The sequence below is a fragment of the Rhyacophila brunnea genome, unplaced genomic scaffold (assembly GCF_057557595.1).
Source record: "Rhyacophila brunnea isolate RB1 unplaced genomic scaffold, BYU_Rbru_1.0 scaffold_1, whole genome shotgun sequence".
NCBI classification, from domain to species: Eukaryota; Metazoa; Arthropoda; class Insecta; order Trichoptera; family Rhyacophilidae; genus Rhyacophila; species Rhyacophila brunnea.
This window is the reverse complement of record NW_028232751.1, coordinates 45,420,361-45,447,607: the sequence shown is the minus strand read 5'-3', so window position 1 is coordinate 45,447,607 and position 27,247 is coordinate 45,420,361. Positions and strand designations below refer to the sequence as shown.

Below are 27,247 nucleotides of genomic sequence, written 5' to 3'. Positions count from 1 at the left end.
GGGTCTTTACGCTACTACGTACTTATCTATAAAAATCATTAATATCCTAAACGAATTAAATAACAGCATTTATCTATAGTAAAAGTTAAAGTAGGTAGGTATTGCCATCTTTGTATTTTCAATAATGCCTACTTACTAAAGGTTTAAAATCAACTAGTCCATTGTCCACACACAAAATTTGTGTGTATAAGAAACAATTGGTCTGGTTTTATATACAAATATAATTATACATATTAATACAATAAGAGAATCTGAATAAAACATTTGAAACCATAATATTCCAATAATAAAGATAATCTCCTAATATAATATTTTACCAATTACCACCAATAGCTGTTGATAATTTATACCATTAAAGTGCAATATTACTTACTAATATACTAATACTAGCTAATACTAATATTACACAGGAAATTATAAATATAATATTATTTATTTATAATATTTAACAAAATATTGCTATTTCGGTAACTTACAATATTAATGTCTAAATAAAACACTTAAAAATACGTAATAAAACCATCGTAATACAAGGAACACACATTAAAAAATAGGTAGGTAAGTAGATTATAAATACAATCACATCGTATAGGTATATTATTTATGTAGTTTCAACATTAAATTATTTGTAACCAATAAAGACATCTCATAAAATTCGTATTGAATCTAATTGGAAGAGCAAACTAGCGCCACATGTTGTAGAATACGTATTCCACGGTGAAATGTATTCCACGGTGAAATGTTCAACGAAGAACTCGTCATTTGATTAAATATTGCACGAACTCATGTTTCACGTACTGCGGCACACGAATAAGTGTTCTACGTTGAACTGTTTACGTACAAATTTCCGGATACGTGTAAAAAGACTGTACCAAAAAGTGAGAAGTAGAAAAACTCGAAGGGCATATATATCAATGTACAGTTCACTCTCAGTAATCCGTCGCTCTTTTATCCGAAAACTACCATAATCCGCTATTATTTTCACTAGTTGAAAGCACAAAATCAAGCTCTATAATTCGCCGGTATTCGTATATCAAATTCAGTAGTCCGCGATGTAATAGGTAGACGCCGAAGATGAGGGGCTTATTTTGGAAACTTCTCCCTCCTAAAACGTAAGTTCATCGCGAAGAAAGTAATGCACCAGGGAGGAAAGTGCTTAAGGACCAATTATGCCGTACTCCAATGCAACCGGGACACACAAGCTGAAGCTTTTGGTCATAGGGAAACCTAGGAATCTTAGACCATTCAAGAATATGTGTCTCATTGAACAACTGGTTGTGTCAAGTGATTTACTTAGTTAGTAGTTACAAAAAAAAACTTAGTTTATAAATATGTATAATTTAATACATACTTGATTTCGATGATAAATAAAACGGTAAGTTGCTAGTACAAATTTCTCAATAAAAATTATTTTTGCAAAATACCCGTTTTAATTTCTACCATATTTTGTATGTATGCACTATAATCCGCCGCTTTCACTAATTGGACACTGGTTTTTGTGATGGTGGATTACTGAGAGAGTACTGTATTCATTATTTTTAAATTTGTCTAAAGAATTTATTTAATTTAAATAATTACTTTAATACCGTGTAATCATCAATATGTTTTAACATAATTTACAATAATTGCTTTATTTATTTGTACATATAATAATAATAAATATCTCTATAAAACTGCAAGGTGTTCAGATGGATAAAATAAATAAGTTAATTTAATCATGTAATTAAGTAGGTATACAGTAGAACCTCGTTAATACGAATTCCACGGCAGCGAAAATTGAAAAAAAAATCGAATTAAGAAATTTGAAATGTATGGGGGGGAAACATTAAAATTTAAAAAAAAAATATTTTTTTTTTACTTTCATTAATTTTGTTTCGATCATAGATGTACCTACCAATTAGCTAGAATTATGGAAAAATATGTAATATTTTTTATTTTTCCAATTTGTCAGCATTGGTTCTCTAGTAAAACTATGTGAAAATCCAATAAACAATCAACAATTAAATACCTACGGCCCTGAAACATGTGAGTTATTGTTTATCTTTTGAGTGGAGTTTTGAGCAGTTGTGCTTCTGATGACATACCACTGTGTGTGAATGGGTCATAAAATGTCACGATTATTTTTATTACTTCATAAACTAAGTAATTTTTGATGTTTTAAGAAAAGGCTGTCACAATTTTCAATGACTGGCTCATGAAATGTACTTTATTACGATTTATTGAATATTTTTATATGCCAGGACTCTGAAATCATTTCGAATTACGAAATTCTAATTAGAGGTATGGTTTCATATGAAAATAATGTTCAAGGGACTTTTTTTTCGCGAAAATTTCGAATCAGTGTTCTTACTAACGAGGTTTTACTGTATTATGTCAATGATAAAAATATCGGACGGGTATTTTTGACATGTTAACGATATGGGGGTGGTCTCTATGAACATTGAAGGTAGAGCCGCAAGTGTATATCGCTTTAGGAAAGAAAGATACCACTCACCGTTGTTTCAGTGGCCAATTGGTGATCACTCGGGACCCACTGAATGTCGTCATCACTGGATATGTAAGGCCAATCATTTGCTCCACCAGTCAGTTTGCTACTTACAGAAGAAATAAAATTATAATATCATTTTATTTTAGTGCCCAGTAACAACTATTGTTACTATTTTCGATATTGTCAATGGACTCTTCTAATAACATAATTATTGTTAAAATAAATCTAATCAAAATACCTCATGGCCATGTCTTTTAAGATTGATTCGATACTGCAATTTTCTTTTTCAGGAGTTGCTGTTAGATTAACGAGGCCACAGTGCAGTGGCATTTCTTCCTCTTGGATCCTTTCAGCATTCCTGCAAACGGGGAGATAATATTTGTGCTTACAAATATGAACAGGGAAGTGCCACCACAAAGTATAATATATAAAGATGATGCTGTTTATATGTCAGCTGTGATCCTAAAACCTAGAGTCAGACTGAATATTTTCATTACTGTGGAAACTGAGAGGAGATATCATATCAATAAATCTAAATTTTTGCCATCCTAATAGCTATCACCCCTTGATTAATCGGTGGGTTGATTAATGCAGATACCTCCCGACCATGTCCGATCCTAATAGGATCATATGGGCCTCCACGGAGTGGATTTTTGTATTAACAGAATTACGAGAAATGGATGTCAGCCACTTGCTCTACCTATTAGGTCCATACTCTGACTCATACACAAATTGAAAACAAAATATGTGTATTTGTCAGACCCAGGATTCGAACCTGGGACCCATGACACTATAGGCCGACGCTTAAGTCGCGCGGCCATCATGGGCACAGATACTGTATATCCAATTTTTACAAAATTGAGTTACGAGGGGAGTTCCATAAGTTCACGGAATGGTGGTGAAAGCAACAAGTATTGGGGTTAAAATTTTATTGTTAGGTAATCCTTAGTAGGTATACTTGTTTAGGTATCAAGTTGATTGTTCTATTAAATCGCTTCCAATATTCAAAAGAACAAATGCAAGTCAATGATAATTTAAAAAATGTCAATTATTGAGCTCTGTCCAGTAATTAAATTCCTCACAAAACAAGAAAAAAGTGAGGAAACCATCCAAAATGAAATGAAATTGGTTTATGGCACTCTTTGTTGTGGTAAAACTATGATTTACAAATGGTCACGTATATTTAAAAAAGGTAGAGGGTTATTAAAAGATGATGACTGTTGTGAAAGGCCAAGTGACGTCACTACACGTAAAATGGTATTAAAAATCGAAGATACCCTTATGGAAAATGGTCAGCTAAAACTAATCGAAATTGCGGAAAGGTTCAATCTATCCAAAACAACAATTTTCGCAATTATCCACAAAAACCATGGGGTGTCAAAGATAAGCGCAAGATGGATGCCACGAATGGTTATGCCGCATCAAAAAAGTTACTGTGTGAAATGTTCTACACAGTTTTTACACTTTATAACCCTGAGTTAAAACAGGATTCCATACAGTGGCATAAAAATGGTGGTTCAGCCCCGAAGAAGTTTTAGATCGTACCATCGGCTGGGAAGGTGATGGCAACAGTATTTTGGGATGCACAAGGAATCCTAAAAATAGATTATAAACAGAAAGGCACCAACATCACGGGACAGTACAACGCTATTATTCGAAGTCGCTTAATAGAATCTATTAAAGTAAAAAGGAGGGGTAAAAAAACAAAAGGGGTGATCTTACTTCATGACAACGCATCTATTCAAAAGGCTCAAATTGCAATGGCTGCTATGAAAAAATGTGACTTCCAGGAATTGCCTCATCCACCTTAAGGGGGGACATGCTGGTCGAAGGTCAAAATTGAGTTTTTATTGTATTTTCAAACCATGATCCTCGACACTCCTTAAACGTTGTAGATAATCTATTTATATAATTTTGAAGCCTTATTATCCTTTATAGTTATTTTAAACATTTGATGACTGTATAAAGTATTTTTGTTACATAAAATAGTATTCTTTTAAACCTCTCGCTCTAATGTTTTAGAATATAGTCATATTTCGGTACATAACTGTGCAGTGGTGTTAAGATTTTTTACATTTATTAATTTTTAAACGCATTTATAAAACCATTAGTATGATTTATTACGAGATAATTTTTGTAAAATATTCACGATAAAAAATTATATTGATAATCTCTGTGATCCCAAATTTGACAAGAATTAGGCATTTTATTATTCAAAAAATCGGCAAGATTAACACATTTGAAGATGATTCTAAAGATACTTATTATAAGCTATGTCTTTGACCATTCAAGTGTGATAAACATTTTATGAATAATGATTGCTTTATAATAATTATTGACCTAAGAATAAGGTAGTGTTTTTTTGAAATACGCCATTTCTTTTGTTATTCCCCAGTGGTTAAGCTACAACATACGGCCGTAGCCATAAATTGACAAACTATAATTGAAGTAGGGAGTAAAATATAATTTACGCGCGTGTTTGAACATGTACCGTTTAAAAAAAAAATAAAAAAAAATCGGTTAGGTACATGTTCAAACACGCGCGTTAACATAATTTTACTTCCTACTTTTAATTATAGTTTGTCAATTTATGGCTACGGCCGTATGTTGTAGCTTAACCACTAGGGAATGACAAAAGAAATGGCGTATTTTAAAAAAACACTACCTTATTCATAGGTCAATAATTATTATAAAGCAATCATTATTCATAAGATGTTTATCACACTTGAATGGTCAAAGACATAGCTTATAATAAGTATCTTTAGAATCATCTTCAAATGTGTTAATCTTGCCGATTTTTTGAATAATAAAATGCCTAATTCTTGTCAAATTTGGGATCACAGAGATTATCAATATAATTTTTTATCGTGAATATTTTACAAAAATTATCTCGTAATAAATCATACTAATGGTTTTATAAATGCGTTTAAAAATTAATAAACGTAAAAAATCTTAACACCACTGCACAGTTATGTACCGAAATATGACTATATTCTAAAACATTAGAGCGAGAGGTTTAAAAGAATACTATTTTATGTAACAAAAATACTTTATACAGTCATCAAATGTTTAAAATAACTATAAAGGATAATAAGGCTTCAAAATTATATAAATAGATTATCTACAACGTTTAAGGAGTGTCCAGGACCATGGTTTGAAAATACAATAAAAACTCAATTTTGACCTACGACGAGCACGTGGGCCGTTAAAGTCCTGATCTGGCACTTAGTAATTATTACTTTTTTCGAAATTTGAAGAAAGACTTACGTGGAAAACATTTTGATGATGATGAGTCCCTACAGATAGCCGTAGACGAGCATTTTGAAGGCAAACCGGATAATTATTTTTATGAAGGTTTAGAAAAATTAATCGATAGATTTAAGAAATGCATTCATGTCCGAAGAGATTATATTGAAAAATAAAAATATAAAACATACATATTATAATTTTTTCTTTCTGTCCCATTCAGCGAACTTATGTAACCCACCTCGTACTATACACAAAACACCCATCTAAATATTGAATGTTCAAATGGGATATTTGAGAAGATATTCCCTTATTCAAATATATAATATGCCTATTTTATCTTGATATGAATCTTCAAAGTTGATTCTTTAAAAACATATAAAAACTGAATATACAACATCTGTGCACTGAATTTTTATCTCAATGAGCCTTTGGCAAATAAATTTCAAAGCATATCATAGGTTAGCCTGCCACAAGTTAATCTGCAATGCAAAATGATCAACAACTAATTTAATCGTTAGTCATTCTTAGAAACCCCGTTTTCAGCTTCACTTTTGTACATAAAGCTCTGCATAGAAAAAGGTATTTCTTCGAATGAAAATCTTTCATTTTTCATGTGCGACTTTATGTAACAGAGAAGCCATGTACCGTTTCTTTAAAACCATCACCAGTAATAGGACTCCAGTTGCATAACTTTGGCAAAATAGAATTTGCGGTAGATGTGACATAAGAATTACTTACGCATTGGCAAAGGTAAGTTTGTGATGAGTCTTTGAAGTTCCAGGGCAGTCCAAGACTTGAGAAGATCCCTTTCCCGGCACAAAATACTGCGTGACACAATCAAACTCCGCAGTCTGAACTTCTATCTGAAATGTAATACACAACTCAGTCATGCATATAAAGATTAAAGCAAATAGAACTAATATTTATTTGTCAAAGTCCATTGGAAAAAAAAGTACCTGCCATTCTATTTTTGGCTATAGACATGCTCCTGGTGAAAATAAGATTGGGAGCCCCTGTCAATGCTATAATAAGTAAATAACCAATACTTTGTCATAGTAAAAGATGGGAAAATATTAAAATGTTTTATCTTACTTGAGTATTAACTGGCAGGTGAGACCTGATATGGTATAATGGACTGATGATGATGAGGGTCCTTCCATATTTATTATCCAATACTACACGGCACCAAACAGAGACAAATTTTGTGTCGGTGGGAACTGTTGGAAGATATAAAATAAAGTTCTACACACTGAATAATATTTTGAACTTCAAAAAAAAAGAAAGAAAAATATGACAGATGTATGATAGCATTATAAGAGACTGTATTTGTTATCTAATTTAAAGACCTGTCAACAACGTAAGCAGTCAAATTCAATCCAGCAGGTAGAAATCGATATTACGTATGTCAAGCTTCAGGTAGTAGAATTTATTGAATTGAAATAGGTAGAAGTCAAATATTTCTTAAATTATTAATCACAGAAATAAGTATCATATCGACGGCTTAATCTGTAAACCAGCCAACTGCACTTTTAACCAAAATGAGATTTTGATTATTTTTGACATTTTGATATAAAGCATGTTTTCTATGCTCACACAAAATTTCAAACTCGTAAGCCTATAAATAGATGCGTTATCGTTCTTCACACAAAACAGCCCACTACATTTACCAAATTTCGAATATCGTAAATGAACTCCATTCTTTATATAATTTTTTTTTATATTTATAAAAGGGAAGCTAAAATAGTGTATTAATTTATAGTGCAGCTTATTTGTATTTTTGAAATTATTAAATTCTGCTCGATAGTTAAATTCTTAAGTTTTTTCTGCTTCCTGAACAATTTGCCCAAATGGAGTTAGCCGGTTTGTAGATTAAGCAGTCGATATGTATTCTTATTGCCCCAAAAATGAATGTACTTGAATGTGCCAGGAATAAGGAATAATTGTTGACTTTTCGCCTACATCATTGGATCCATGTATTGGATTAAACACAAACTGATAACACGAGAATTGCCAGACGCGGACTTCGAAACCACACCCACGTCTTCAGAAACAGACACTTTGACGTTATTTCACTGCATAATATAACAATCACACCAATGATATCGCCAAGTAACATTACCGTATTTCACACGTCAACATTTTAATTAAATTTCAATTAAGTTAACTATAATGAATAAATTTTTGTAACAGAAAGAAATAAAATGGAGTCATAGCAGAAAATGGGTGCTACTTTGTACAAAATCAGTTAAGTCTTGCATCTTCTTCCGTCATACAAAAATTCAGATGTACAAGACGATGATCCGATAACTACTGACCTACAGTCAATATTTTTGGTGTTGGCGCTCGATATATTCGAGAGGAAGATGCTATGCAGGATATACGGGGCCTATAGTAGGAGAAGAATAGTGTGTTAGGCATAACCTGAAGATCCACAACCTCTTCCAAGAAGAATCTCCACATTCGTAAAACTTAGCGGGCAATGTAGCAAGAATGGACAGTGCTAAATTGCCGACAGGAATTCTGAGGGTCAATTGGCAGGGCTAGACTCCGATGGTTTCAAGAAAGATACTAGACACCTGGGGGATACTGGCCCAGATTAGGGAAGATGGAGGAAGTTCTTGGGGGAGGCTAGGGGTCGCCCTGGGTTATTGGGCCAGTTATGATGATGATAGAATAAAGAAAAATATTTTTTGTTTATTACCTTTAACCATCCATGCCAACTGAGCTGATTTACATTCCTTTATCGGGATACGACCAGACCATCCAGTGTTCGATTTGTTTATGCAAATTCTAAACATATAAAAAATATGAATTAAATATTGAATGTATGTACACGCATTATATTTGCACTGGGGGTTGCAATCCCACTCGATTTCTAGATCGCAATTTCAGAATTAGTTTATATAAAGAAAAATTTTTTCTAAACAAAATTAATATAACAGAAATTGCGTAGAAAAAGATTAAAGTTATAATTCAATATGTCCATATTTCAAAATATGTTCTACTAGCCGCAGATTTTTAATGACATACATTGACTGTAGAGATAACTTCTTACTAAAATCGCTGTAATATCGATAATCTGTGGTTTAGTATTTCATAATTATTCAAACAGATATAATTGTGTGTTTAATTTTTTAGATTATGCAAATCAATCGACAGTGTTTTTTTTGAGTTGAATTTGAGTTTAAAGTTGGCCGAGATAACTCGCGAAATTTGTATGTGCGACTTGTCAATGACGGCCTCATAGAGTGAGAAAACTCGCTGAAGGCTTAGAACCGGTTCAGCTACGAACTCTCAGCTGAGACTTACTTAGCTGTACATTTATATAATATTAATGATCATAAAAACAGCAAAAAAATACATATTATGTATTCATAATAGGTAGGTACATAATAATATTGGATACACAGAAACGCTTTGATATTTGGTTGAGCTATAAATATCTCAAGAATAAGTGGTAATATTGTCAAGTTAGCTATAGGTACTTTAAGAGACAGTTCCAATTAATCTCTTTTTAAAACTTTATATCAATGGTTCCCATTGGGTTATGAGTTATCTGGTGATTGCATTATGTAGAGAAGGAATAATTGATGTGTCAGATACAGTATTATTCTCAAAAAACAGTTACTTAGCTGTAGTATTGAGGAGACAAACTATAATCATAAGAGAAGTATTTTTTAAATGAACACAACTTCAAAATTAATATAATAATAGACATGGGGTGAGCCATAATCTGGTCAAGCAGAGATCACCATTACTCTGACCATGCAGGCTATCTCTGACAATGATTATTGTTTTATGGGGCAGAATTGTTAGCTGCCTACCCAACCTAACTTCTATGTCAGAATTTAGAGTCGGTGTCAGTGTCGGATGAAATGTTTGCTAACTGGTAACAGGGATATTTAAGTAATTAAAGGAATTTACCTGAACATCATATCTGGTAGTACATCAACAAACAGTGAAGGTGATCTCATATCTTTTTCAATGTGATATCTTTTCCCAAAATCGTTGGAATCCCTGTTTTCCAAAATCTGTCAATGGACATTAAAAATAACATTTAAAAATAAATACAATGCGGCCATACACAGTTTGGTACATAATTCCAGTATAGCCTATATCTAAGAGCAATACTTTGCATATTGACATTTGGTCATGTAAATATGACATGTTACCGCCAAATTATTATTGTATGATTTCCGCAAACAATACTAATAATAAATATCTCTATGAATGAAGGTTACCTACCAAATTTTACAACACAGTGAGTGACAGCGTTACCAACTGTACTATAATAATAGTATTTGTACTATAATTTTGGTCCGCGTACTATGTACGATATAAAACAGATATAGTACGCCCAAAATACTATAATTTTGAATATCGGAAAAAATATGTAAAAAGTACTAAAATTTCGATATTTCCGTTCGACAAATTGGTGCAAAGTACTATAATTTCGCAATATAAGAAGATTTGAAGAACTTGGAAAAAAAAACTTTGAAAAGATGGCAACACTGGTGAGTGACAAAGTAGCAACACATTGATTAAAGCTGGAGTTAAGAAACGCAAGTGACATCTGTCAGAATAGTTTGGTGTATTATGTACAGATTTTGGGATAGTTTTATTAAAAATTGTTTGAATTTCGATTGATATTCAGGGTAATTTTATCTCATACACGAATGAATAAAATACGAGGGGAGTTCCATAAGTTCGCGGAATGGTGGTGAAAATAGCAAGTTTTTAGGTTAAAATTATTTTTATATTAGGTAATCCTTTTTAGGTATACTCAAGTAAAAAAAGGCAATTTCTAGTTGATTGTTCTATTTAATCGCTTCCAATTTTCAAAAGAACAAACCGAGGGCATACTGACAGAAAGCATTAACTCATTAAAACAAGTTCTGAGATAATGGCAAAAGCGAATTCGAAGCGTTCTCCCACGTAGACTTTTTTATGATTTAAAATTTTTTTTTCTACATTGTAAAGATTAACCTTTATGGCAAACACAATATACAACATGTTACAAGTCCTGTATTTTGTATACGCAGAACGCATTAGGTCATTATCATGCTTTCTATCAGAATAAAAAAATAACAATATGATTTAATAATGTTTCTATTTTCTCACCATTATATCCTATGCCTTTGTGTGTTTTACCAGGAGATAGAGTTGTAAAATTGTATATATATTTTCGCATTTAAAACAGAAAAACAGCAAAAACTGAAATAATGCGTTCTGTCAGTATATCCTCGAAATGCAAGTCTATTATAATTTAAAAAATGTCAAATATTGAGCTCCGTGTAGTTATTAAATTCCTCACAAAACAGGGAAAAAGTGTGGAAATCATCCAAAATGAAATAAAATTGGTTTATGGCACTCTTTGTTGTGGTAAAACAATGATTTACAAATGGTCACGTTTATTTAAACAAAGTAGAGAGTCATTAGTAGATTCTGACCGTTGTGGAAGGCCAAAAGACGTCACTACACGCAAAATGATAAGATACCCTTATGGAAAATGGTCTGCTAAAACTAATCGAAATCGCAAAAAGGTTCAATTTATCCAAAACAAAAATTTCCAAAATTATACACGAAAATCTTGGGATGTCAAAGGTAAGCGCAAGATGGGTGCCGCGAATGCTTATCTACATCAAAAAAGTTACTAAAGTTTTTAAAGCTGTTTGGCGTCAATCAAGAAGAACTAATCAACAGATTTTTTACGGGACATGAAACGTGAGTTCATCATTATGACCCTGAGTTAAAAGGAGTCCATGCAGTGGCATAAAAAGGGTGGTTCAGCCTCCAAGAAGTTCAAGGTCGTACCATCGGCTGGGAAGGTGATGGCAACAGTGTTTCGGGATTCACAAGGAATCCTAATAATAGATTATAATCAAAAATGCACGAACATCAAAGGACAGTACTACTTTATTGTTTTAAGTCGCTTAAAAGAATCTATTAATGTAAAAAGGAGGGGTAAAAAAACAAAAGGCGTGTTCTTAATTCATTACAACGCATCTGTTCACAAGGCTCAAATCTAGCACCTAGTGATTATTACCTGTTTTCTAATTTGAACAAAGACTTACGTGGAAAACATTTTGATGGCGATGTAGTCCCTACAGGTAGCCGTAAACGAGCATTTTTAAGGTAAATCGGAAAATTATTTTTATGAAGGTTTAGAAAAATTAATCGATAGATTTAAGAAGTGGATTCATGTCCGAGGAGACTATATTAAAAAAGAAAAATATAAAACATATATACATTCTTTCCTTTCTGTCCCATTCCGCGAACTTATTGAACTCCCCTCATACATACATAATTAAAAACACTAATTGGAAAAAATCATTGCAAAAAATCCGACATGCAGTGGGACTCAAATTCGCCATCCACTGGATTCGTGCTAATGTGCTATACCAATTATTGAGCATGTGCATCCGATTCAAATATTACTAAATTAACCAGTAGTTTTTATATCTTAGAGAGTTCATAAAAATGTGTTAATTTTTGATGTTTTCAAAGTATGTACATACATAAATGTTCAATAAAAGAATGTTACCTTCTCAAATCTTGTGGATTATTCGTTAAATAAAAAAAATCGGTGTGTGTACTTATGTATGCGCGTTAGAAGTTATACTTCTTTGGCGTAAAAAAACAAAAATAAGAAAACAAAATAAATTATCCCGCGTTCCAATAATTTACGTAAGTAGAAAATACGATAAAATAATTGAAGATATTTAACCCTTTCCCGGCGACCGTATTCCAGTAGGATACAGCTAGTACGTAACACATGGGCGACCGTATAGCAGTCAGATAGGCAAACCTTGACCTGTGGATAACGCAAGAAATATTTTTCATGCGGCATTGAGAATTTTATTAAAAAATAGCCCGATCCATCCGCCTACTTCCACCTATATAACTTTGTCAAAAATATGTTGTTTTAATTTCATAATCATCGATCTTTCGAACCCTCTCGATCTATTGAGATTCGCCGGTACGATTGCATCAGTTCAAATCTACGCGGTATTTTACAGCGCCTGCGCACTAGGCATACAAAATATTTTCATTCGAGTTCGAGTGTGCGCCGAGTGATTTACCTTGTAAAGTTGAATATTCACCGCGATCTTTACAACACCATGTTTGCGGGAATAAAAGACAACCAAAAAACCGAACCGAAAACAATAAATAATGTGTCGTCGAAATATTTCTAAATATGTACTTGAACTTGTATTCTGGATTATGTCATTTATTTTTATTACTCATGGTCATGTCATCATGTGTCACCCCAATTGTTTGAAAGTCATAAATCGAGCTCATTATTGAAAGTCGTAAATATTTGTAAAGATGCGTCCACACGGAATGAAAAAATATAATATATTATTATATTTTAGTTAGGACGATTGCGAGTTTTACCAATAAATTACGAATTACTATGAAGGAATATATAAAACGTATAAATAAACGTAAGTATAAAAAAAAAACACACGGGTATAATACAACATAATATAAAATATAAATCATGGAATATTGACTTTTCAACTATATTACATATTATCTTTGCATGCAATTTAATGTTTATAAAATTTTAAAACCTCACGCAAAAAATGTTTTTATAGCACTTAGAAAAAAATACGCAGATTTTACAAAATAAATATTGTTTTTTTTATAAAACATAAAACGACAATCACTAACATAACACAATGCTCAATAAAACTGAAAAGTTTAATCTAGTAAAAATCCAAATTTCACTCAAAAAATAACAAAAGAAATTATTATAATATTTCAAGCAGTGTGGACTCAACTTTACGTGATCCATAAAACATGTAATAATATGCGACACACACATAAAAGCTATTATTTTCAATATTTTTAATGGCATTTTTAATTGTTTCTAACATGAGTAAAATATTATAGTGAGTGATTTATTAATTTTTATGGGCGCACAAGCGTGTCTACGTCATCAAACATGGCTCCGTGATTTTTCAATACAAGGGACTATCAATGGTTTCATTGAAGTAAATACAGCTAAATTCAACAATCGATTCTATTTTTTAGTGTGGCACTTCGAACCTTATGTATCTAGGCATGATAACAGTTATACCAGCTATTTTTAATTGCCGTATTTATCATAATACAGCGAAGCACAGCATTTAGAAAAACCTTCCCGCAGAGCGGGCTTCTTTCATATTGAAACTGACGCGGCGGCCGGGTTAATACAATTAATAAAGTTTTGATTAAATGCATAATCAAATTAAAATGATATTTATTTGTACGCAGTTAAATTATTTTTACACAATTAAACAAAATAATACGATAATGTCACAAAATCTTAACTTTAATAAAACCTACTTACCTACCTATCAATATTATCATATAGTTATTAGTAATAAAGAATCATTTTAAAATGAGACCTCATTATGCATAGATACACCTACCTAATGTTAAAAACAAGTACCTAGGTATGCAGAGTTTACAAGAAATTGCGTAGGTCCTTTGATGTCGATTTACTCAACTTGGCCAGTGATAGTTCCACACTATTTTACAGGATCTGAATTGCCATAGGTACTTACTGGTTATATACGTACATACATACATACCAAGATATTAACCGATTAAGACTTGTAGGTATTCAACAAAAAAGTAAAGTAAATCTATAAATTACATAGATACTTACCTATAAATAAGTAACAATTTAAATAAGCATAGGTACCTTCCTAAATGCGTAGGTATTGATTGGTGTTACTTTGGGAGAGTGTCACATTATGCGCAATTACATAATAAGTAGGTACCTAGGTATATCTACTTAATGTTGCATGCTATACCTAGGTATATTCAGAAATCATAAAACTTATAAATACCTACTTATGCCAATAATAAATTATCACAGGTTTGGGCAATCCCTGTATGATATATTGTTCTATATTCTATAAGCACATGGCTGTTCAATTATGTATTAACCATTTAGGTACATTGGTACATAAATACATAAGTAAGTAATATTTACTAATTCCTTTAATAGCTGATTTTAATAAATACTCATAATAATAAACTGTGTTGCATCGGTGCGCGAAACTTCTGTCCCATGCCAAACGCGTTACATCGGCGCGCACAACTTTGTCACACGCCAAAAATACTCTGATCTGTTTTCCCAAATGCGCCAAAAGAAGTATAACTTCAAAAAAATAGTTTATAAATGAAAATCTGTGTTTTGACAGATGCTACACAAATTTTGTGTTTCTCAAGTCTGCCACTAATCAGTGAAGGTGTCCCTATTAAAAGGGTCAATATAGTGTATATTGGTATCAAAAGTGATTTTATTGTATTTAAAGGGCCTATATAACAGTATACACAGCGTGGGAATTTAATTTTCATAATATCACCACACTTCTATCAAAATTCGTTCGAAAAGATTGGCTAACATGGAAGAGAGGTCTAAATGTAATATACAATTTGATACTTTTACTTTTCTTTATTTTTTTTATTTTTTATTGTTTGGTCTATTACGTGGTATCTTAAAATATCATTTTTAAAATAAGAAAATTCTTATCTTAATATACACATAAAAAAATGTTGTATTTATTTCGCTAAGTGATTTTAATCTCTCCTGAACATTTTTGTTTTGGCATATAGACCCTTTTTATAGGGACGGGATGCCTTCAATTAAAGATAATGCTAGATGTTAGTGAGGTTAATATAATGGTGACATCTTTGCATCTGGTCCTTAGCAACAAAAATTAACATTTATATGCACATACATGTCTTTTTTCTTGCACATACCTTCAAATCCAGTGCCTGTGACAGTGAATTCATGATGATTAATCTCCCCATTAATGTAACACTTAATTGAACTGGACTAATAGTCTCCACTAAAACTACCAACGTCACTTTATTATCACTCTCATTACTTCTCAGTTCAATTGTGTTGAGACCAACTTCATCCATCTTGAAATCTAAAAAAGATATATGTATTTATATTATATTAAAGCCTATTTACATAATGTAAAGCAGTATTTATTTTCAATAAAATTCTCTTGATGTAAACGCTTTTTGTTGAGCGAGCGAGCATTCTTTTGGATTCTACAGAAATTCGCTGCATTTAGCTAGCATGCTCTAAGAATGCTCGTTAGTTTGATCTAAACGCATGCTAGAGCGAGAGTACAGTTGTGTTGAGCATTATTTCGTGTTCTGTCGCACTCCCTGGTGGAGCGATTTCATCAAAGTGTTCTTCGCTCGCTGCCAAACATACCTATACGATTACTAAATATTACATCACTTTTGCGTATTGCTACATGTTGCATGGAAATAAAAATTGACCAGCCAAAAACGCGACTAAGTCGTGCTCTCGCGAACAAACAAATGTGATAGTTTAAACCAAACGAACAAAAACACAGAAAGATAGCCAGAGCATTTGCTCTATTCTAGCTCTTTTTATTTAAACTTGTTTTGTGGATTTTGTTTACTAGGCGTTTACATCAGGCGAGCAGGAACAAAATGCTCTAGCTCCCGCTCTATGTTCTTGTTCGTTTGGTCTAAATAAACCTTAAGAGAATTAAGCAAGAACCTAATCTATGCAGAGAAGAGAAAGACTCGGAAATCTTTACACAAAAAATTATTTGAGACAAGCCGACCATAGACCGTTTATTACAAAATTTTGGGTTAATCCAAATACATGAATTTGTTATCCATTACTGTACATATTTATGGTTGCAAAATTATTAACTTCCTTCCAATAAACACTATTTATCAATGGGTAACGTAATGATGTGATGTAATAATGTAAGCCGGAAAAGTTCTTCACATTCCTAATGATCAGCCTTGAGATAATTGAAGATGTTCTCATTTGGTCAGTTATGGATTTGCATCGCCAGATGACAACTACCATTACCAACTCCAACAAGTAAAAATAAAAAATTCGATGGAAAGTGGGTAACTTCAACCGAATTTGACATTCATTAGGTACTTTCAGTCCAGAAGTCATATCTGTAATATGTAATTAGCTTCATTTATAATATTATTGTTTCACGGCATGTTTCGAGAAGTTCTAATACATCGAAATATGTCATTCAAAAGTGTGCATAATCAAGAATAAACTCAATTCAATCAGTTTTATTCGACATAACAACTCACACAAGTGACACCCAACATACTATTGCTTTTAGATCACATTCTGAAGAACAAAATTCAAACTGCTATAACAAGAATTGTTGCCACAATTAAAGAGATAAATCTCGAAATATCAACATCACTAACCAGCGGATATTCCGTCACTAGAAGGTATAGTAACTTCCATGATGCGTGGCAATTTTAGTGCTCTCCAAGAATAAAGATGTGTTTCTCTGGAACCAATGTTAATATTTTCAGACGTCGTCAGTTGTCTAATTCGCAATATGATAGTTGTGTCATTGCAAATGACGTATTTTTGAATGATAGCATCAGGTTTCGAGCTAAGGCACTCATCGCAAATTTGCTGACTGTTTCTTCCCTCGAATACTTCATCTTTAGACAGCTGAAAAAAGAATAATTTTATTATCTTTACTGGTATTTGGGTTGCCACCAAGTGTTCTTTAAGCCATATATTCACTAGGGGACAAATGGAGCAACATGTCGCAGGACATGACGCTCAACATCTATGTCGATGTCTCAGGAACAATGTCACCGAACATTTTGCTTGTACACACCAGGACTCACATCAGTTCTCGAAAAAATGACGCCCGAGGAGTTGTGTTGGTCAGTGCTGCGAACATATTTATTCTAATGAGTAGTTTATCAAAACATAAGAGAAAGAAAAGGCAGTGAGTGTGGAACTACTTAATACAAAGAGAAAGAAGAGTGGATATTCGAGTGACTCATGTTGAGCGACATGTTGCACATCTGTCTACACTCGCCAACATACGCTCGCTTGCAAAGTGACAATATTCAATACGCATTCCCACGTCAGGTAGAAATGCCGCACTATGTTGCGTGCAACATTGGGGGACAACGCGTAATGTTAGAGCATCACGTAGAGTCTATGTTGCTTTACTCTCATTCCTTCCGTGACATATACTAAAGTGTACTTACTGTGTAAGTAACCCAGGGTGGATCCTGGATTCCTCTAATAACACTCCTGTCCTGTCCAGTCCACCTGTCCCTACCTACAGTTGGTGCTTTCCTGTTCGGTATCCCAAGTATATGGCATTCGTTGATAGCTTCATCTAAACAGCTGATATTTGACTTAGCACTTCTTCGGCGCCTTGTTGGATAACTCATTACTAGAGACCGGATTATATGCATTTGCGTATTTAGCCCATTCTCACTGGTTATTGCATATTTTACCTAAAATCTAGTGATGCTGTATATTTTCGCTATATTTATTATATTGTGTAGTATACGTTGTAGCCGTCCAAACCTATTAGCCATCAAAGGTGTAGTAAATGACTTCTGTATAAGATTCTAGTATAAAAAAAACATAATAGAATAGTACAGAGCTTGAATCCATTAGAAAAAAAACATAGCTGTGTTTAGCACTCATTTTTCCCACATACCTGCGAGTATTAAAAAATTAAAAACTCAAGGTGTGGCGTTGACTGAATCTATTCAGTTAATGAATAAAATCTGCCAAATGAACTCAGAGAACAGTTTGAAAACATTTTGAACAATAAATAACCTAGGTTTTGAACGTCTGTGTCAAATTAATAGTTTTATTAATAGGACGGGTGAACTTTTGTCAGAAACAATAAGTGCTGACACAGCACCCAAATTCAAATACTGCCCAGTTACCTCAGTGGATGTGGAACGGTCCTTTTCCACTTATAAAAATATTTTGAGTGATCGAAGACACAATCTTACTACCGAACATTTGGAAAAGTACCTGATTGTTAACGTTTACAAGAGTAACAAAATGTTAAATATTAGTTAATTAATACTTATCGTCGATACTTACTAATTGTATGCTGATTTTTATTTATTAATATTTATTTAGTATTGCATATTTTGACACTTTTCACGCATATTTTCATGCATATTTCAAGCTTTTTATATTGCATATAATCCGGTCTCCACTCATTACTCTCTTTGCTGGTTCATTATCATCCATACGATGCACGTGATCTAGCCAGTGCAGTCTCCCAATCTCTTTCAATCAATGATGATTTCAAGATGCAATAAAAAACCTTTTATAATATTCATACAGAATGAAGAGTGGTAAAAATAACATACCTGATGGAAAAAGTCTGACCAGCATTGGAGTGAAGCCATTAAAGGTATTGTATTTTGTGGGCCTCCTTGGACAGTGAAAGTTTTAGCCTTAACAACACAACCTTTGACGTTTTCTGCAGATCCTCCGCTCCAAATTCTTACAGACAGGTCTTGACAGTTAATAACATCTTTCAGGGAAAGACATCCTCCTTCCACAACATTACACCTAAAAACAGTAATCGGTATCAATGACATGTATAATAATAATTTATCTCAATCTTTACTTTATTAATGACCATTCCTTAGAGAATATATGCCCACGACACAGCGCCTCCAAGAATACGTATTGTTCATCAGTTTTATGGTGTTGCCTCAGATCTTACCAGGACTCAAGCAGGCCAGTTTGAGACTCATTTGAGTTAGGTCCAACGTCACACTATCAATATAGATACAATGAGAGGCTTCGTGGTCTGTTTTCTTATCTCTTTGTTTCTGACAAAGTCATACACCATCACATATCTAGTATCCGCTGTAAGAATCTGTTATTGAACCTCAGTGTACAGTTGCTCTGAGTCTTCGTTCAATGTCATAACCTGCTACCATAAAACTGAATTGTCAGAATACTGAACAGGCGGTATTTAGTGCTGACGAAGTAGAACTGGAAGCGCCAGACATTCTACATTGAGTAGAATGCTGCTCATGCTTTTCCACTTGGATAGTTTTCTTTACTGAGTGTCAAAGATATCAACACTCTCGATGTTTTGTCTATCGCTGATCAAAGAGCCGTAACAGGTGTACATAATGTTGGTTTTCTTTGGGTTGATTTACAGACAATAATAAGACAAATTTTGGGGTGTTGTTTTTCTCTTGAATGCTTCTAATGGGATCGTGAAAGTAAGATGGCTCCATCGACGTTTTAACAGTAATATGTAATTTAATAAATAGTATGTGTAAATCTTTATATGTAATTAGGATAAATAAAGTATTACTTACACTACATTAGAATTAAGTTTCATCCAAGTGGTAACACTGTTCCACATGGTGCAATGAATTTTTGTGTTAGTCAAGGATGTATTGAAGAAGATGTATGAAGCCAACGCTGCTGTATCTGATTTGTACATATTCATTGGGTCACTGACAAGTGGTAAATGCCTGAAAATATAAATAAATAAAATACAAAAATTTACAAATATACCAACATAACTATATTATCATATTTTGGGCAAATAAATGCACGATGGCCAAGTGACAACATATCGGCTTATAATATCGTGGGGTCTGGCAAATACACATGTTGTTTTTCAATATATGTTTGAACCCAGAGTATGGACCTAATAGGTTGAACAAGTAGCTAAGATCCATTTTTCGTAAAAACAAAATAGGTGAGCATATGGTATTAAGATCAAACATGGATAACTTAAGATAAAATATTTCACCATGGCACAGTCCGCCGTGAGCTTTCTTATCGGCAAGAGATAACCGTATACTATACGGTCTCCAATTTTATTAAATTCAATATGAACATTAATTCAAGAATGAAAACCTAACCTAACCTAAACTAACAAATAATCCAGTATATCGGCTATTTTCAAAATTAGTTTGCTGCTGGCTTCCTGTAAATTGTAAACCGACAAGAACCATGTTTTATTTAGCCATAAATTTTATGTCAGTACTATACGACCCAAAGAGGTTGGAAGGTTTTTAATATACGGCCATATATCTCCTTATAAGTGTGACACGGCAAACTGCATACATACAAGTTTCCGAACACGAAAAATATAACTATAACTTAAGGAGGGACATGCTCAGCATAGGTCAAAATGGAGCTTTTATTGCATTTTTCAAAGAATGATCCTGGACATTTTGGGGAAATGGAGGTTTTATGGTATTTTCAGAGCATAAGCCTGGATATTCCTTAAACTTTGTAGATAATCTATTTATATAATTTTGAAGCCTTATTATCCTTCACATTTATTAAACATTTGATGACTGCATAAAGTATTTTTATTACATAAAATAGTATTCTTTTAAACCTCTCGCTCTAATGTTTTAGAATATAGTCATATTTCAGTACATACATGTGCAGTGTTGTTAAGATTTTTTACGTTTATTAATTTTTAAACGCATTTAAAAAATGGGCAAGATTTACACATTTGAAGATAATTCTAAAGATACTAGTTATAAGCTATGTCTTTGACCATTCAAGTGTGATAAATATCCTACTAATAATGATTGCTTTATAATAATTATTGACCTAAGAATAAGGTAGTGTTTTTTTGAAATATGCCATTTCTTTTGGCATTCCCCGGTGGTTAAGCTACAACATACGGCCGTAGCCATAAATTGACAAACTAAAACTGAAGTAGGGAGTAAGATCATGTTAACGCGCGTGTTTGAACATGTACCGTTTAAAAAAAAATAAAAAAAAAATTTCGGTTAGGTACATGTTCTAACACGCGCGTTAACATCATTTTACTCCCTACTTAAATTATAATTTGTCAATTTATGGCTACGGCCGTATGTTGTAGCTTAACCACTGGGGAATGCCAAAAGAAATGGCGTATTTCAAAATAACACTAAGTACCTTATTCTTAGGTCAATAATTATTATAAAGCAATCATTATTCGTAGGATATTTATCACACTTGAATGGTCAAAGACATAGCTTATAATTAGTATCTTTAGCTTGCCCATTTTTTGAATAATAAAATGCCTAATTCTTGTCAAATTTGGGATCACAGAGATTATCAATATAATTTTATATCGTAAATATTTCACTATAATAATGTCGACATAAATTATACTGATGGTTTTATAAATGCGTTTAAAAATTAATAAATGTAAAAAATCTTAACACCACTGCACATGTATGTACTGAAATATGACTATATTCTATACACAGCGAGAGGTTTAAAAGAATACTATTTTATGTAATAAAAATACTTTATGCAGTCATCAAATTTTTAAAATAAATATAAGGAATAATAAGGCTTCAAACATATATAAAAAGATTATCTATAACATTTAAGGAATGTCCAGGATCATGCTTTGAAAAATGTAATAAAAGCTCCATTTTGACCTACGCTGAGCATGTCCCCCCTTAAGGTGGAAAAAAATTGGAAACACGCCATGCAATGCGTTGATAGTATGTTTCTGTTCCATAATACGCAATGGAAAATGGTAAGATAAGATAATCATGTCGCATGCGTGTTGTTTCGTTGCGTGGCGTCATGTGTTCCCAATTTATTCACACCTTTAGTCATGAATTATTTGTGAATATTACCAATAAATTTGCCATAATTTATGGGAAACATTTTTAACCATTAAATCAAGTTAAAAGATTTCCATTAAGGTTTTACTTTGTATTTGTTGATATTGTACACCACACCATAACTTGTCTATAAGTTGAATATTCCGAACTTGCAATGCAAGTGAAATTGCTTCTTGAATTTGCTATTTCCATCATGTTTAATAAATATTTTTGTCAGATGTTTTTTTAGTGCGTTTTATATGCGACATTAAGGATAACAAAAACGTGTTCTTGTTTTAAATTAATTATTGTGACGATGTATTATTATATTTACTAGTCAATCCCATAATGTGGATTTTTAAAAAGTATATTGTAAAATAATTACGTACGAAAGGTACACCAATAATTTTTCTTCAATAGCTTTAAATATTAATAAAAATGTAGAATGACTTACCTTTGTATGTGATCATTGAAAAGGTTAAATTCTAAGGCGGAAATTTTTAACAGGAATGTCATTGTGGGAATAAAGTTTGGTGTGAAAAATGAGTCAATTTTTAAGCAGTCAAACAACATCTGTGGTGTTACAGGCAATATGTAGTCACTCTTTTCCTCATGAACTGGTATATCTCGGAATGCATCCTGGAACAGGAAGAATTTTAAAATTTGCTACTTTATGACAAAATCCAAATTGCAAACTGAAGAATTCTATGTAAGAATTCTATCAACCAGTAGCGAAGGGTGGAGGCAGGCGGCTGTTAAAATCCTGTCGAATGCACAGTTCGTCAGTTATACTTATATGTTTTCATTGAACTAAGGTTACAAACTGCAGATGGTGTTTGGTTAGTTTTTCAAATTTAATTAAACCCTGTCTTATCAAATCATTATAGATAGAGAATATTCTTCCATCAATAAAATATCTAAAATTATGTATGAGTTAATGGTATAAATTTAGATATTTTATCTTCTTGTTTGGCCATACCTATCCCTTAACTGAAGCATATGGACACCATGCGGCGCCTCCAAGTATTCCTGTCGTTAGCCAGACTTCTTGCGTCATTCCAGGTCATACCAGAATCAATTTGGTTATTTACATTGCCCACTATATTTCGAAAAAAAATTGTCTGCCTTTGTGTAAAACTCTTCAGGCTCGGCCCATAGATCCAATATCTGGAGGCGGTGATGATACGATACCGCCAACCTACGTCCCCAGACCCCCAAGTAAGGAGGTTCTGGCACCAGAGATCTAAATGTGCAAGTCTAAAGGGAACACTCCAGCAAGGATAGACAAAGTGTCCGATATATCCAATTAATTTTTGTATTCATTGCAGTAAAGGGTTTATTGACTGATAAAAAAAGACAAAAAAGAGAAAAAGGATAAAAGAAACTAACGTTATAACATTCGTTTACGTTTTAAAGTGAAAAAGCATTGTTTACCACAAATATTGAATTACTGACTTATCGGTACTTGAAAATAGACACCTCACTTATATATATATATATATATAAATAATTATGAATACCTTAATGAATGTTTCAAATTTAAACATGTCAAAATGCGATTGGATCTTTTCACAGTCTAAATCGTTATCAACGTCTTGATGAATGACTATCCTCCACATTAGTGAAAACACTACATCTAAAAAATAACAAAATATTATTATTTATGCAATATTATTACACCGACCCCAAGTCAACTGAAAACTATATTTCGGTAAAAATAATATGGTAAAGCATCGATCAAAATCAAATGAGTATAATGTTCTTTGAACCCTTTTTAACATGTCACTCAACTATATGACAAAATGTCTTCATTCAAGCCATTCTAGCATAAATTACAGCAGTTGGGTACACAATCCAGAAGTACACATGTCATCATCTTCATTTTTAAGAAAGCAACTGCACTATCAATGATTGAAGCAATCAGATCATTGCAGGATTTTTTGCAAAGCCTTAAATTCTAGTTTATGGAATGTTATTTCCAGCATCCGAAACGTGTGTTAGTGAGAGTTGTTCCATGATGACGTTTTGATGATTTTTTGGTAAAGTAGTTAGTGAAAAATATAATACATATAATAAAATTCTTATTTCAAATTGCTCTCCTGCAAAGTTGCAAATTATCTGATGTATTATGTATAACATATGAGCATGTATTATTCAATTTGTGCGAAAAGGAAATTTGATAAGGATGCTATTGCTTTAAATTATTTTGTATGTGTAAATATTATATTTGAGGCACAACTCCAGAATAGCCTTAAATATGACTAGTTAGTGAAGTTTAATGAGAAACAAAATCATACTTTCGTTAACTTTGTCAAGTTCCAGCCTTACGCATTGTCCTTGTCTTATAATAAAACTTGCGTAAAAATAAAAGCTTCTCCGTATTTCACAATAATATTCCAAATGACAAGTGACTTCTTTTACAGTGTTCTCTTCATTAGACACTGTTGGCTGAAATAATAAAAACAAATGAATGAATGATAAAATGGTTGTTTGATTTAGTGAGGTTTAATTGTCTACAGCAGGGTTTCCCAAACCTTTTCTGCAATGGAACACTTTGCAAACCCGGAAATTTTAATGGAACACTTAGTTTATTTTGTATGTTATTTATTAGCGCAGCTAACCGTTCTGCCAATTTTGGCAACTGTCGTTGAACTGACAAGACTTGTCAGCCGGTTAGTTAAAAACAATATACCCCATATTTTTTACGCGCACGGTGTGAGAAAAGATGGTCCTCCGTCTGTACCTAGATCATGGCCCCCACATCCCGAAGCGGGTCCCCAGGTTAGGATCTTTGCCGGGCCCTTTACTTATCGCTAAAGTTAAAGGCAATGTGACGATCTGCAGCTGCATATTCCAAATGGTGTTCGAGGTAAAATTAAGGGTATTTTTAGCGATTTTTTGTATTTTTAATACACCACTTTTATGTTGATATGCACAATTATGTATATTTATGTCAAATATCGACAATAATAAAAAAATATAAGTATGGCAAAACCACATATTATTAAATGTTATTATGCTTGAAGTGAAACAGCACTTCAAGCATAATAACATTTGTGATGTGTGTTTATCTCACTTGGCTGGACGATCTCTTACGCCGGGTTAAGCTAGAGGCTTGTCAGCCCCCCCCCCCCTTGTGGGAGCCATGACCTATCTAGATAGTTGACGTCATAAACATCAGCGGAGATAGATCATCACTCGCCTTTCAATATGAAATAGATTCTTCTTTAAATCTAAATCTAAAGAAAATCTTTAAATGTGTTGGAAGTGTATAAAACCTTTCCAAATGGTCGCGGAAAACCTATTCAGGTTCGGCGGGACACTGGTGTTCCGCGGAACATAGTTTGGGAAGCCCTGGTCTAGTGACATTAAAATATAAACGACTTTGCCTTAAACCGTATGGTGACAAGGATAGCACAAACAAGCTAACAATCAAAGATGCCTATTGATTCAACGTACCAACATGATATAAGACATTGTTTGCAATCTGTGTAACTATAACTGTCTTGTTTGCTCTATATGTAGTACCTTAGGGCCCGATGCATAGTCATAATTACGTAAATAAGTGGTCTTATGCGTTATGCATATAACGAGTGATAGCTGTCAAATGAATATATATTATAAACAGAAATCAAGTACGCATAGTTCTGAATGTCGTTTACTTTATTTTACTCATACGACATTCTATACTAATTAATAAATAAATCATGAAAATTGAATATAAGAATGAAATACCTCAAACGGCACCGGAAAGCTGTGAACTTTGGTAATAGCTCGCGGTTGAGGGTATTTCCACGCGACTGATCTTGAAGATGTAAACATTTGAAAAGGTTGAATGTATCCTTTGCCATTGTATGTAGAAAATATTGATCTGAAAGCAGCCGCCCTACAATCATAACAAAATGTTGTCACACATTTACATCAAATAATATAGTGTAGCATAATACAGTAAAACGCTGCTAATACGGACATGGTTAATTCGGAATTTGCTGCAAATCAAAATATTAGCGAAACCATGTTTTTCATATAAATTAGTCAGTTTAACTAGAAATTCATAATATGAAAAGATTTACGACCCACCAAACTAAAATAATCTGATAAATCGAAATAAATTGACAGTATTACCACACAAGGAGAATAATTAGTCAGCCAGCTTATGAAAATTGCCGTATATATAACATTTAATAAAAAAACTCTCAAAGACACTTAATATACAATAAAAATAATCACCAAATTTTATGGCAAGTATTCACATGTGTCATGTAGCTTCTTTGCTAATTTTGCTGATGAAAGAATAAAAAGAATAATATAGAATATATAGAACTGTTTCAGGACCGTATTGAATTGTCTGCTGTGTTAACACACCTTAAACAATATACTTGAATTGTTTATTTACATATTGAAAACCAATGACATTAATATGGACGAAGTATCTAGAAAATAAAATGACACTCACTTTGTGTCGGGTCTGCCGGATGGCGAAATTCATATTTTAATATCGGTATCCTACGCTCAAATGAACATTCTGCTTGCAAGCGGTCTGGCGACACCGCTGGGTCTGCCCATACAAAATTTCTGACTGTCAGGTTTCGACTCCACCGTTATTATTGTGTTACAAAATGCCAATGTGCCTAGTTAAAAATTGTAAAAAAATCTACTAAACACTCCAAGAAAGATGGGATATCACCTTGCATGTGTTAGTATTATTTATTATTTATAAAATGCCATTTTAAGATATTGATGAATGTTTATTCAATGCAATTGAATGACAGGAACCATTGGACAGTCAGTCGCCTGTGATTCGCTGGTCTCACTTGCGTCTAATCTCCGAGAAGTCGTAAGTAACCGAGAATCTGTTTCTAACGCAATGAGTCATGACACTAATACGCCATTACAATAAAGGTTATATTACTATAAATTCTCGAAGCTTGTATCGCATAATGGAAACGGATACGTCAATGGTCACGTGACATCTACCTATACATCTGTGAATGACTTTCATGCACAATTTCTCGTGCGCGCCGGGTATGAAGTGAGTCGTCCATTTAATATGTCATTGTTGAAAACTCAATTTGAGGTTAACTCTAGAATATCAATAAT

At 32.9% G+C, this 27,247-nt stretch overlaps 1 protein-coding gene across 2 annotated transcripts in view; it reads right to left on the bottom strand.

The window, feature by feature from the left end:
* The window catches only part of Vps13B (vacuolar protein sorting 13B), a 150,800-nt gene that overhangs the window by 43,767 nt on the left and 79,786 nt on the right, over positions 1 to 27,247 (bottom strand). The window contains exons 46-59 of one of the 2 annotated variants that reach the window (XM_085944956.1): positions 25,883 to 26,033; positions 24,445 to 24,595; positions 23,668 to 23,783; positions 22,602 to 22,786; positions 19,892 to 20,050; positions 18,920 to 19,124; positions 16,973 to 17,228; positions 15,500 to 15,672; positions 9,662 to 9,768; positions 8,439 to 8,527; positions 6,830 to 6,954; positions 6,476 to 6,600; positions 2,727 to 2,846; positions 2,495 to 2,594 (exon numbers count right to left, since the gene is read on the bottom strand). In XM_085944956.1, the coding sequence (XP_085801082.1) occupies positions 2,495 to 2,594; positions 2,727 to 2,846; positions 6,476 to 6,600; positions 6,830 to 6,954; positions 8,439 to 8,527; positions 9,662 to 9,768; positions 15,500 to 15,672; positions 16,973 to 17,228; positions 18,920 to 19,124; positions 19,892 to 20,050; positions 22,602 to 22,786; positions 23,668 to 23,783; positions 24,445 to 24,595; positions 25,883 to 26,033 (2,062 nt within the window). The remainder of the gene's footprint in view (positions 1 to 2,494; positions 2,595 to 2,726; positions 2,847 to 6,475; positions 6,601 to 6,829; positions 6,955 to 8,438; positions 8,528 to 9,661; positions 9,769 to 15,499; positions 15,673 to 16,972; positions 17,229 to 18,919; positions 19,125 to 19,891; positions 20,051 to 22,601; positions 22,787 to 23,667; positions 23,784 to 24,444; positions 24,596 to 25,882; positions 26,034 to 27,247) is intronic. The other variant, XM_085944964.1, reaches the window with a different exon arrangement.